Source organism: Frieseomelitta varia, unplaced genomic scaffold (assembly GCF_011392965.1).
Source record: "Frieseomelitta varia isolate USP_RPSP 00005682 unplaced genomic scaffold, Fvar_1.2 scaffold_501, whole genome shotgun sequence".
Classification (NCBI taxonomy): Eukaryota; Metazoa; Arthropoda; class Insecta; order Hymenoptera; family Apidae; genus Frieseomelitta; species Frieseomelitta varia.
Genome location: NW_025110259.1, coordinates 432,871 through 447,050, shown reverse-complemented (window position 1 = coordinate 447,050; position 14,180 = coordinate 432,871). Strand labels below are relative to the sequence as shown.

The 14,180-nt window shown below is 40.5% G+C and overlaps 1 protein-coding gene across 2 annotated transcripts in view; it reads right to left on the bottom strand.

Annotated features, from left to right (window-relative positions):
• The window catches only part of LOC122533174 (tyrosine-protein phosphatase Lar), a 17,175-nt gene extending 7,522 nt beyond the window's left edge, over window positions 1-9,653 (bottom strand). The window contains exons 1-2 of one of the 2 annotated variants that reach the window (XM_043662612.1): window positions 8,631-9,653; window positions 811-819 (exon numbers count right to left, since the gene is read on the bottom strand). In XM_043662612.1, coding sequence (XP_043518547.1) covers window positions 811-819; window positions 8,631-9,138 — 517 coding nt within the window. In that variant the 5' untranslated portion in view covers window positions 9,139-9,653. The remainder of the gene's footprint in view (window positions 1-810; window positions 820-8,630) is intronic. The other variant, XM_043662613.1, reaches the window with a different exon arrangement.
• Between the last annotated feature and the right edge of the window lie 4,527 nt (window positions 9,654-14,180).

Here is a 14,180-nt window from a genome sequence, read left to right as displayed (position 1 = left end):
TTTTTTCGTTTGGTTTCACTCTACGTTTTCAAAACATGAATGATGGTGGTCATGGACGGTCCAGTATCCGGCATCGGAAACAATATATATATATATATATATATATATATATATATATATATCGGCATTACATAGAAAAACAACGAACGAAACGAAAGAATTGTCAGGACAAAAGAAAAAAGGGAAGCCTAATGTACCTCTAGGTTTATTTACGAGAACGATAACTGCAGCGTCTACAAAGTGTCGCAAAATAAAAAGAAAATGCGTTGCAAGAAAGAATACGACAAAGAAAAGCCAAACACGACCGCTTCATAACAGAACTGGCCTGCACACAGGAGAACTAAGTTCCCCTTCGATGAGACGAGATACACTGTATCACTTGTTCTGTATCGGTTCAGAGCAGGTTTTTACCGTTTTCCGCGGTAATTATTGTATCAATTACGCCCATAAAATCGCTACGCAACGCAAAAAACAAAATTGGCGAGCGCGCAAGTCGCAGTCGTAACCATTTACGCACAGGCGTGAATAGTTTTTCATTTCGATTGTATTTGCTTCGCCGACTGCAGCAACGAAAAGTGTAGTTAAAAAAAGGTAAAATAGAGAAAGAAAAGGAACAGTAACACCTTCAAAATAGTCTCTCGCAGAGAAAAAAACGATATATATGCGAAAGAGCCGGAAGAAGGAACAAAAATATCATATATCATATATATATATATAGATAGATAGACAGAGAGACAAAGAAAAAAAAAATTGATTAAATATAGGAAGAAAATTCATGGCACAACTCGAGACGAGCTAAGGGATACTCACTTTTTGGATCTGCGCCCCAAAAGTCGCCAAAAAAGTGGGAAAAAAATCTCGTAAAAATTCGTGTCAAATTCTCACGTATATTGAGTAGAATTATTAAATATTTAATATATTTAGGCATATCAGTGGGTAGCATACTACTGATTATTATCAACGTCAACATGGCCTCTTTTACAGCTATTCTTTTTTTTTTTTTTTGCTCTGATTAGGGGTAGAGAGACAGAGTGAGAGACAGAGTGAGAGACAGAGTGAGAGAGAGAGAGAGAAAGAGAGAGAAGGTGTGAAATTTTTGTCTGTTTCTCTTGTGAAACACGCACACGCGCACCCGCTCGTCCATTCGTTCGTTCGTACTCTCCCTCCCAGGCGCTCGATTCCAATCGCACCCTCTGCTCTATTCGTAATATTTTTTATCGCTCTGCCGAGCAACGTCGATGGACGAAATTCTCTTTTCGAATCGATCGTTAAATAGAAAAATATCGCTTGGTCCTCGGTTGCAGTTGGTCGCAGAGAGGCGGGAGATGTGAGAATATCTTTTTTTTTTTTTTTTTTTTTTTTTTTTTTTCTTGTCTTTTTGGCATGCGCAATCACTACTCCAAATATGAAATAACTAAAGGCTCATGTCCACCTGCCCCCTGCCGTCGAGAGAAAGACGATTCTTTTCTTCTTCTTCCCGCGATTCGAAGCGTCCTCCTTTCGTCGAAAGATGCGAAGAAAATTCGATTCAGCAGCTTCGACCACGCGCGGGGAAAGTCGCGCGGATGGAAAGAAAGACAGACAAGTGAAGAGAACTGACAAATGGGGTTGTTGGGGGTCGGAGGAGAAACAAGTGAGGAGAAAGAAAGACGCGAGAGTTTGGCGCGTTTCCCGTACTTTCCCTCGCGGCACGAGGCATCGAGAGAGGGAAGACCTATGATAAAAATGTCTACTAAAAAAGAAAGCTAGGAGAGGAGAAAAAAACCATAAGTAAGAAGAAGTGGTTGGTATCGTGTTATGGTTTTCGGGGGACGTATAAACGCGCTACCCGCTTGTGAATCCAAAGTTATGAGAATAGAGATACAGATAGAGATATATATATATAGAGAGAGAGGGGGGAGGGGGAGGGAGGAGAGAGAGAGAGTAGATGCGCGCGACTTGCCTCGACGGAAAAAATTCACGGTTACTTGTTGAAATAGATAAGGATACGAGAGAAGTCGGTAAAAGGTGGAATTGTTTTCGAGGAGAAATTCTTTTGTTTGTTCTCGCAACTCGCAAAAAAGTCACCCGCAAAAAACGTTAGCTCGATAAAAAATCTGTATCGGTGTACATGGGGCTAGTAGATCTTTCCTTTCGAGAGAGAGAAAGAGAAGGAGAGACGGTCAGTTTGCTTTTACTCGCTTCGAGGAGAACGGTAAAAAGGAAAAAAAAAAAAGAAAGAAAGAAAGAAAAAAGAAATATTTCCGTTCCTCTTCTCTGTTCGCTCTTTGTTCATCGTTTTATTGGCAGCATCCACCTGCGCATTCACCCATGCAAAAATCGCAAAATTCCTCGCAAAATATGTACGATAATTACCGATGGCCGTGAAATGAAACGCGTCGTTCTTTTCTTTTTTTTTCCATTTTTTTTCTGTTTTCAGACCGACTGTGAGACCGGGGATGCACGCAACGCGCAGCTAATCGGATCGACGATTATTCCTCTCGGTTATTGGTTTTCGGCGCACGACGGACGAATCGAAGGGAAGCAAAAGGGGAGGAGGAAGCATGCGTTCGTCCGAGGGAAATGAGGAATCGATCTTGACATGTCGGACTTGAAGAACAGCGTTCGTTGATCGGTAACGGCGTGTCTTCGAAACTCCGGGCGTCTTCAAAACAGTCAGATTGAAAGAGAACAAACCGGACTCGGACCGCGAGTCGTTGCAGATTCAGAGATGGAAATGATGAGAGAGAAAGAGAGACAGAGAGAGAGAGAGAGATAGAGAGAGAGAGAGAGAAAGAAAGAGAGAAAGAAACACACATAAAACGGAGCAAAATGTCAAAACTCTTTCTATGTTACCTAGAGGAGAAGACGTAAAGGTATATATCGACACACGATATAAAGATATAGTAATACGTAATCATATATAATATATATATATAAAGAACATATTATACGTACGAGTAAAATACGTAATTCAATATTAAAGATACGATATAATAGTTATTAACTTACAGAGAGGCAGAAGATGGAAAAAAGTAGGTCGGTGAATAGCATGCAAAGAACGAAGGTGCACGTATAGACAGTAGAGAGTATAGAGAAAAGGTCATGGTGTAATGATTATGTATATCATTCCAACGAGCTTCGGTGAGTGTAAGAAATTTTCTGCGATATAGTATCCGCGGATATCAACGATCCATCGATGTTCATCTCGAACAGACAGAGAGTCTTCAGGGCGGTTTACCGACCTTCTAACCCTCCACCCACCCACCCACCCACCCACTCCCCCTTTCTGTTGGAGGGAGCTTTGCTTTTTCAATATCAGCAGATACCGCGTGTACGTCGACGAGACCTCTCTCTCCGTCGAGATCGATGCATCTCTGTACTTCTTGACGACCGGCGGCCTCAGGTGGCCTCGTCAACTGAATCGACGAAGATAATGAAAAAAAAATTGCATGAATATTGGTATTCAAATGTTTCAAAGTGAACGGTCCTCCCGCGGTAATAATCCTCTTCTCTCGCGTCACGGATTTTTTTTCCCCTCTTTTCTTCGTTTTTCTTTCCTTTTTTCCTTCTTTTTTTTTCTTTTTCGCTCGCGTTGCTAATATCATCCCCCCCGTGAATATATTCTCGCGCTTGCGATCGGAAGTTGACTCTCACGGACGTCGCCTCTCCGAATTCTCCGCTGTTTTTTTCGTTTTCTCTTCCCTAGCACGACGATCTTTCTCCTCGTGCTCCCGCACGCGACCTCTGACCGCGTTGTACGGGTTGAACTCTTGCATCCTGTACTCTTTTACGCACTCGTTCACGCATTCACGCGCGCACGCCGACCCGACGTGAAGCACTCGATAGCCGCGTTCTCGCACGCGTCGACGATCGTCGACGATTCTTTCAGGCTGGTCTCGAGACGTTCCTGGTCTCTCAGACTTTCGACGAAGAAAAAGACAGGTCTTTCCATAGACGACGGAAATCGAGGCTCACGTGGGGAAGGCGCCGCTAATCAGACTGCACGACACACGTCGGTGGGGGTGCTTGTTAAATTCAGTGGGTGCTCTCAGTGCTGGTGCTCGGCACGATATATCGCAATCGACGTGCGAGACAATTGAATATTTAGACACGTGAATATAGCGATGATACGGTGCGCTGCGAAATACGGTGCTGGTTTTTCTTTCTTTTTCTTTTTTTTTTTTTTTAAATACGGCGTAGGTTCAGCGAACGTAACTATACGTATGTATATAGATCGGGTGCGCATTACAGTCGCTTGCGCGCGTTCACGCACGAGTCTTACTGTTTCCCGAGCACTTGACGTAGATACGCGCGTACACACACTCACCCACGCACACACGTCCCTACGTACTTACATGCGTGCATGCGCGCACGCGTGTGCTTTTTAGGCTGCCGGCGGTTACTCGAAGCGAAGGGTGCTTTTTTAAATTGGTGCATGGTGAGAATATACACGTGTGTGTTCATATATAAAATATATATATATATATATATACTCAGCTATAGTAGGACACGGGTGTGAAAGGCGTGCGTCTGCGTGTGGCTTTTGTGCGTAGGTGCGTAGATACGCGTTCGTCACTGTACTCCACCCTCTTTTTACTTTTTGCTTTGTCCTTTTTATTCTTTTCCTTCTATCCTTTTTGTCGTGCGTGACACGCGCGTGCGACTTTACATGCGTGCGTGGTGGGTGCGAGATAAAACCGTGCCCGCATGAAAAATAGTACTTGTACCGGTGCCCGTGCACACACTCAAAACGACGGTAATGGAAAATATATATATATAAATATGTGTGTATATATAATATACATAAGATATATATATATATACATACATACATATATATATATATATATATATATCGATAGTAAGTTTAGAATATAATATAATCATAGAATATATTGGTTAGTGGCGGTTACTAGCGGCGACAATGACAATAACGAACGAGAATACGTATATACGACGGTGAACTTTTGTGCTTGATAATGTGCGAGCTTACACGGCAGGGTGCTTTCAGCAGTGCTTTTTATCGTTCCGCCTCGCTTTGCCGAGTCTGCTCTGTTAGTGGAGGGTGGACTGGTTGGATCGGGTCGGGTCCGTAAACGGGACAATGCGTGGGAGGAACCGGGAGTATGAGGTGCCGGTGAAACGAAAGAGGATCCTGGGCGTTCCGTAGTGTCGAGTGCAAAAGGTTCGAGGGAACGTCGTTAGAGATGCGTTCGTACGATTTTTTCTCCTTTTTCTTTTTTTCACTCGCGACAATGACGGCGGCTCTACAATGCTCGCTCTCTCGCAACAAATGACTCCGATTTCGCGTCCGACCAAGGTCTTCGATTATTTTTTTTCCATCCAAGACAAAAGCTGCTGCCAAGCACTCCTCGCTACGATGCGTGTGTACGTATCCTACTTTTCTCGTAATTTCGTAACTCTAAACGAGAGAGAGAGAGAGAGAGAGAGAGAGAGAGAGAGAGAGAGAGAGAGAAAGAGAAAAAATAAATACACCGAATCACGAAAGTTATTCATTCGTATCATTCTCCTGCAATTGTGCCGTGTCGGCTAGTTATCGAGAAAAATTTTGTCACTTGTGTCGCGAGACCATACCGATCGTTCAAAATCAACAATCAGAAAGGTATCAATATTTCGGTGACTTTATGTACTCGTACTTCACACGAAATTTTCAGTACGATTAATAATACCGTATCGCTGCCAGGCAATGTCGTTCCCTCGCCTTTTCGTTGGCTTTTCTTCTCGTCGATTCGGAAGATTAATCGGGGTGTAGGGACGGGCGCAGAAGGACTGGAAAAGAGTGGGTTGAAAAACTCGTTGTATCATGCAGGCAGGGACGGTGCCGTGCCGTTAGTGGATGCGGCGTGGCACCGAATGGGAAAACGGAGAGGAGAGATTCGAAACGAAAAGCAAAACTTCTTCATGCATCGTCATGCCATTCATTGGGACCATTTTTTGGTTGATTCGGTTGTTGGAACCATTACGGTGGTGGTTCGAGACCGAGAGTTTTGCGCAGACTCGACAGCAGCTCGACGGGGTTTCCTTTGGAACGGTGAGACGGGAGAGAGTCTGTTTTCTGAGTCGGATACTGAGAGGGATCGTATTCGTAGTCGAGGAGGTTATATATATTTCGTGATTCGAGATTCGGGATGAGAATCATTAGGTAAGAGACCGAGGGATCGATAAACAAACGAAGGCATGCTCTAAACATGTGCAAACGATAGGTAGAACTAAATTTTTAACTAAAGACAGAAGAGCCTTATATATCAGAGATATAGAAATATATTATATATGTATATATACATATATATATGACGTGTAAAATATTTATATTTATATATATACATATATATATGCATATGTAGGTATGTAGTGGAATAATAGTATGTATATATATTTTTGCTGTGTGTGATACATACGCCATGGTTTGTATATATATATATATATATGGTATGACATATACAATACATATATATATCTACACATAAGCGTTTCATCAGACAAGCTGCCGCCCTCGTTCACGGACATTATCTCCGTCCGATAAATAAATGCTTTCTCTCGTTTCTTTTTTTTTTCTTTTTCTTTTTTTTTTAGAATCAGACTCAATCAGGGACGATATACAAAATTTTCTCCTCGGAACGGTAGAAATAATGTCACGTTCACGATTGGGGTGGGTCGGTCAGTTTGGTCTCTATCTTCGTAAACACGTGGCAAGAGTGAGTCAACGAACTAAAAGAGAGAAACGAAACATCTTTACGTGACGTAATAATCACGGTTACCATGAGAAAGAACATTGAGTGTTAATGAGTACATATCATTAGACAATCGGTAAATAATGTTTACGTTAGTGCGAATAAGTCTTAAAAACTAGCTGTTCAAAACCTGGATCATCCTCCTGCAAATGCTTTAAGGAAAGACAAAAACACGTGAATGAGTATACATAATTAAGTTAATCAGTTAAGTTAGCGTGTTAAAATGGGTAAATCCAAGTTTTAAGAGATAGGGGGTCGGGGGGCTCAGAGGGGGAACAAAAACCAACGGCAACGTTCAAAGGGAGAAGTTGCGATTAGGCCCTGTAAAAATAGTAAAGAAATCGGTTTTTTTTCTCTTTTTTTTTCTTTTTTTTTTTTTTTTTTGCAATAGCTGAGCTCAAAAATTGGTTATCAGCTTCTGAAAAATCCGTGGCTGCGTTGCACCACCTGGAAAAAATGTCTGGGGGCACTCCAGTAGGGGGGGGGGGGGAAGTTTGGGGGCGAATTTTTTTTTTTTTTCTCTGGGGGAGGGGGGGGGGAAGCATAGAGTAATTCATGGAAGATCGCAAAAATTCCAAAAATATAAAATCTCGCCAGCCAAAAAATTAGGGCCAACATGGTCTCGCGTTTCGCTATGTAAGTTAAGCGCCCGCGTCCCGTCCAAAAAGGAGAAGCAAAAACCAAAGGGAGAGAAAAAAAAACGCACACGCACACACATACACACAGATGTGTCCGAGGGGGGAAAGATCTTGAAGGTGTGCGAGAAAAGCGTTAGGGGAGGGTTGTTTGATGGATCGTTCAGCAGTTTTTAATAATAAAGGATGAAACACCGGTTTTGGGAAAGAATTTGAACGTGCGCGTTCAAAAAACTTACGTTCGCGCAACGAAAAAAATCGAATTTCGGTTTTTTTTCTCTTTTTTTTTTTTTTATACTTGAGAATAGAAAAAAAGGGCCGCGCGCTCGTCCTGGTATCTTCTCTGTTGCCGCGACAAGAGTCGGTTGACAGTTCGTTTCTCGAAAGCGTTAACTGAAACGCAAAAGTTGCCTGAGAGGAGAAGCTTTACGTATTATATAATACAATATGATATAATATAATATAATAGAATAGAATAGAATGTAATATAAAATAACATGATACGATATATAATATAATGTATATTAATAATGTAATAGAACGTAATGAATACAATGTAACGTAATTCGATGAAGTCGAACGAAACGAAAGTACAACGACAATGTAATCTAGAAACGGAAAACGCAGGAGTGAAGAAAGAACGTTTGTCGAACAAGGAAACAGAACTAAAATCAGAGTGAAGACAGAGAGAAAGAGAGAGAGAGAGAGAAAGAGAAAAAGAGAATCGTCGAGAGAGAAGGTGGGATCGGTTGTTACAGTGTCACAGTTGGGAAGAGATAGGTTCGAAGAGACGTTTAGCGGAATCTGAAATCGAAAATACACTGTTTTAATACACAGAGATATACAATTGTATACAGACAGTCGACGAGACAGACCGAAACGTCACCGGGTCGAGAATCAGGGCGTGTCATCGCAACCGGCACTGGAATCACGCGTACCGAGATCTTCGGACTGATTTTTGGCGGGCTTTTATATTTTTGGCTCTTGCGCGATGAACTTTGTCGCGATACATCGCCTTCGCAAAAGTATCTCTATATAGGCGTGAAGCGTGGCGCTTTGAAACCGTCGCGAGGGAACGATCTTTTCTTCTTTTGATCAGAAACATTGAGAGAGAAAGAGAGAGAGAGAGAAATGCAACTCGTTCCAATCGAAATAGAATCGAGAGAGTAAAAAGACGTATCGCTGAGAGGTGTTCAAGGCGCCACATCCTACGCGTGTTCGAGTAAACGTAAAAAGACGACTAAGCGTTAATGATACATACCGTCCTCGTGAGTTCTGACCGAGATAGGATAACTCGGAGGTCCGTCACCTACGCTGGTCCCGGCCAATACCCAAATCCGGTACTCGGTCCATTTTTTCAGTTCGTCCAACACGAATCGCGTGTCATTCAGTTTGATAACTTTCGCCTCCGAGTCGGAGCGTCCGCTCTCGACCACTTGCAGCTTGTAGTACGCGATCCTCCCGTTCGATCGATCGGCAGGCGGTGGTTCCCATGTTACCAATATGGAGGTCGGGCTGATCGCTTCTCCGCTTACATTGCGAGGCGGAGCCCCGGGGACTGTATAACACTCAGTTATAGGGGAGGAAGAGGGGGAGAAAAAACAAGAAACAAAAAGAAAAAAGAGAGAGAAACAAAAAGAGAAGAGAAAGACACACGGGGTAGGAAAATATCGTCGATCGCTGGTCGTCGGAAGATCGGGATCGACCGCAAGGGTCGCGATCGGGTCCGCGAGTCGGAAATGGTCGCGAGTATCCGTTGGCAGGTTCATTGAAATTCGAGCTACGGGTTAATTCGATTTGTCAGCTTTTACGGCAGGAGTGCGCGCCGTACGCGATCGATCGCGTGGTTAATTATAAAAAACGGGGGAAAAAAAAAAAAAAGAAAGGCAGAGAACGAATACGCGCGGTATTCCGGTCTCGACTCGTTGGACTCGATCGACGTCGAAATCGAGCCACGGTTCGAATCCGACCGACGCCGACGATGCGGGGATCCGAAACGAAAGAGAGAGAGATAGAGAGAGAGAGAAAGAGAGAGAGAGAGAGAAAAAAAGAGTTTTACGTGACGATTGGTCAAGGTTCAGAGAGGCTCAGTTATATCACTCAAGGAAAAACTCATGAGTCGATCCTTGAACAGTCGAAAAATATTGTGATTAGAGAAAACAAAGAATTTCGTGCGGCACGAGCGATCAACTCGACGCGACGTCGAGTGTAACGCGTCGTGCCTCCGCCCGCTCTTGACTTGACAAAGAAACGAGAGACAATCGAAAAAATGAAAAAAAAAAAAAAAAAAAAAAAAAAAAAAAAAAAAAAAAGGTAAACTCATAAAATATTCAGCTACGATATTAAACATTGAACAACTAGCAACGTCGTTCGTTTCTGATCAGAACTTTGAGCTTTTGAATAAAGTTTCCAAAGAAATAATGACTTTCTCGAGTAAAGAAATATTTTATTTATGGTAGGTATTACCATCTTAAAGCGTTGACACAGCAATTTACCATATTTAGAATTGAAGTATGTATATTTCATATATTATTATATATAATATTATTTTATATATATAAAAAATATATATAATATATATTTAAATAAATATTTATATGTAATATTTAATTATAATTATATTTTTAATATTTATATATTTAATAAATATATATATTAATATATATATAAAATAATATTATATATAATAATATATGAGACATAACAAACATGTGTTACATGTGTTACTTGTTATACAAGTGAAAATATATCTCCTAAACCAAAGATTTTTCGGCACAGACAAGTTTTCAACACTTTTAAATCGATTACTGCATTCAAAATTATATGATTCCATATAAAAGAAATCAACCTAACTTTGAAATCCTACCACTTCATCCATGAAAATAACATTAATATGTCCTTCTTTATATCAAACAACTTTTGTAAGAATATTTTTTTATAATTTCAATCTCTTACAACATATTTCCATTCTGCGAGATACAGAATTTATTTCATCTACAAGACAAAGACTGTTGTCAAATTTTGACACAATGAGTGGAAATGTAAAGTTCAAATTAAAGATTATAGTTTTCAACATACGTACATATAATACGTATATTAAAGATACACGTGTACAGGTTTAATTAATATAACTTTAATTACACAAATACACAGTCCCATGTACAAATAAATAATCACGTGTGCATTAATATCTCCAAGTTACTCGATAAATTATTCAAGTATATTTATCCGTGATACTCTACATACAAAGATTTAGATCATGAAACGTTCAATGTCAAACAAATGATAAAATATTGATTTGATTACAATCACAATCTCTTGTAAATACATATAGACAAAAAAAATCTCAATTAAGTTAAAATCGTTGACATTCATCAATGTTGTAGCCTTAATTGAGAATCGTGACAGAAAATAAGAAATTAGTAATACGTAACACATGTAGATGCTGCATTCATAATGTTTAAATAAATCTCCATCAGGCAATTAAAATGTAACGAAGTAGCCACTGCATTTAAGGCAACCAAGCTTGAAAATTTAAAACACCAGAGAGTACCTCAGGGAGGCAGTGAAACCTTGACATCACGTCGTAAAATACTATATCCTATACTATAAAAATTCATAACATATCATGCCATAAATTTGTATAAATTTGCTTTGTTTTTACCGTGCTATAAAAATTCGTACATTGTACTGTACGAGAATTTATACATTCATGAGTAGATAAACATACACGTAGATAAATGTCGCAGCTATCGGTATTATTCCAAATTCTTACATTTATTTCTCAATCTAGACAAATAAGAAAACAACAGATTTCATAAGTGTATTGCAAAAATAGAATAACGTATAAGTAGAATATTTCAATCAGTATTGAAATCTCGTAACTAAATGCAACGACAGCCAATTTCCTATTCAGGCAAGGCCCTCCACGAGAAGCGATAAGCAGCTGTATGACGAGGAAGGACGAGCGTAAACTGACATATTAGACCAGCCAGTGTAAATATCCATCTATAAATCATTCTTTTCTGGTCAAAAATATGCAGGACAACCGACGACCGCCGGATCACGCCACGGTCGTCGAATAATATTAAACTCACAAATACAGCTCGTTGCACGGTGTGTGTACGTGTGTATAAGTGTCGAGAAATGGCCGGCGAAGTGAAACTCGCGTAAGAAATAATAAAAGCGAGGCAGTATTTCCGGGCAGCGCTCGAGAGGGGCGGAAAGTTAGACAAAAGGTGGTGGGCGGGCAGGCAGACAGACAGACAGGGTGGTAGATACGATAGCCGGGAGAAAGTGAAGAAGAAACCCGGTAAGAAGAAAGGACACGGTTGAGAGGAAAAACGCGGACGAGAAGGCAGAGAGAATGGATGCTGTGGGGTAATACTGGCCAAGTCGACCGGTTTTAACCCCTTGCGCTGGCAACTGGTTCGCGGACCATAACGAGTGACCGTATAGAATAACTCGTCGCTCTCTTTTTCATTTGAATTCGTCGGTACGATGTCACTGGACAGAAATTATTAAGAAGTAATCGACTTATCATTTGTTTCGCCTGGGTTACATTTAAATATACTTGAGACTGAGAAAATGCAATTGCAACTTGGGACAAAAAATTCTCGATGTGCGTAACATGTCATTTCAACGCAATAGATTAACCACTTGCGCTGGCAACTGATTCGCGGACCATAACGAGTGACCAAACCGTATGCAATAACTCGTCGCTTACTTTTTCTTTTGAACTCATCGGTACGATATCACTGGATAGAAATTATTAAGAAGTAATCGACTTATCATTTGTTTCGCCTGGGTTACATTTAAATATACTTGAGACTGAGAAGATGCAATTGCAATTTGGGACAAAAAATTCTCGACGTGCGTGGCGCGTCATTCCAGCGCAAGGGGATAACTCAAATTGGAATTGCCGGTGGAATTTAACATGGCTGGTGGTACTGGTGGCTGAAGCCCTGTGTACTAATCTGCGTAAGCAGACACTCCGAAGGAAGTGACACGAGTATAATCTGTGCGCCGGCATCCACCGGCGTGAACACCCCCCATAGAACAGAACGTGCAGACTCCCGTGTAAACGTATCTCTGACGTGGTGTCTTCCTTTCGGTAACGGGGTCGAATGCGAATGTTTTTGGAACACCTGCTGCCTCTAGATAGGACGGAGCGTGTATTCAAAAAGTAGGAGAAAGAGGTAAGATAAGGAACACAGAGAAAGGGAGAGAGAGGGGGGGTATATGATAACGCAAAGAGAACAAGGGATTACAGTAAGCAACGGAATGGTTTAATAAAAATACCGAAATAGATAGAGCCACCCGACCGAATTACCTCGCCAAGTAAAACCCAGTGCAAAAAAGATTAGTCAGATAGTAGCGGTGCGCAGAGATCCCTAGAGAGGAAACGGATATTTAATAAAACTGTTTAACGGCGTAATACAAAGAGATAGGAATATCTCAGGGAGATTAGCATAACTGTGTAACTGTAAATTCAATCGTGAAGATAATGTGCCTAAACGTTCGGAGAAAATGGAATTAGTGACAACATGTATGCAGGAAATATAATTGACAGTCTATATCGTGTAACTTATATACACTATTGAAAGCTTTACTATTGTATTCCGCCAATACCAGAGAAATATCAAATAATTTGTTTACAACGATTATTGTCCATCAAATTTTCAAATAATCGTAATTAATAGTAATCTTTATGTCTATGTAAACGAAATTTTGATTGTAAAATATTCCAAATAAGAACTGAATGGAGATGATCGTTTCTGTACGTGTAAGAATCAAATTACATATGTACGCTCTTTCGAGTAGAATCGCATAATATTTAATATGTAATTTAAAAAATCATTACTTGGCAGATATTCCAATTTTTATTTTGTAAAACCTATAACATGCAAGATAAACAAAGACGCGAAATCCTTGCCCTTCTCTTGCATTGATAAGTAAATTAAAATTAAACTAACTACCAAATTATCGGATAACACTTTACGAAATAAATAGGTTTATATTTCTTTAAAAAAAGTGCCTCACTTTACAAAAAAACGACTAATTACATCAACTTCCCTCCACAACTGAACAAATTTCGTTTTTGAAACATTTTTTGATGCAACCAACAACTCTTATTTTCAAAATAATATACAAATGAATGTGTATATGAATCACCGCAAGATTAAAACACAAAAATAAAGTAAATACTATTAACTCTGGATAGAGAAACAAAAAAAGAAAAAAAACGCAAGGAAGAAAAGACTTAAAAAAAAAAAAAGAGGAAAAGACGAAAAAGAAGAACAACGATAAGAGTCGAGAAGAAATCGAGAAGAGGATCAGAATGGAGAGGAGGTAGGAAAAGCGGAGCCTAGTAATTCGGACTGAAGCGACCATCTACTTTGAATCCACTACCCGAAACCGGGCCACTATCTACGGGGAACCATTCTCGTGCTTCTTCGTCCTTTCATCACGATATGCCACTGGCACATCTCCGTCCTCGTCGACGTCGTCGTCTTCTCAAGTACCCCGGGTCCCATGAGAAGCCCCCGGAAATTGGAATCTTAAATCGATCTAAATCTTCTTTATCGCCGAAGGAGTCAGCGGCCGATCACAGACGAATTTCCAACGATTTCAGGATCGGCTATATCGTCCACTGCTGTTCGACGTGTAAATTTAACGCCGATTGCCTCCCACCGATTTTTTATTAATCTCTTGCGCTGGAATGACGTGTCACGCACGTCGAGAACTTTTTGTCCCAAAATTGTAATATTTTCTCAGTTTTAAGTATATTTAAGTAAAACAAAAATGGGCA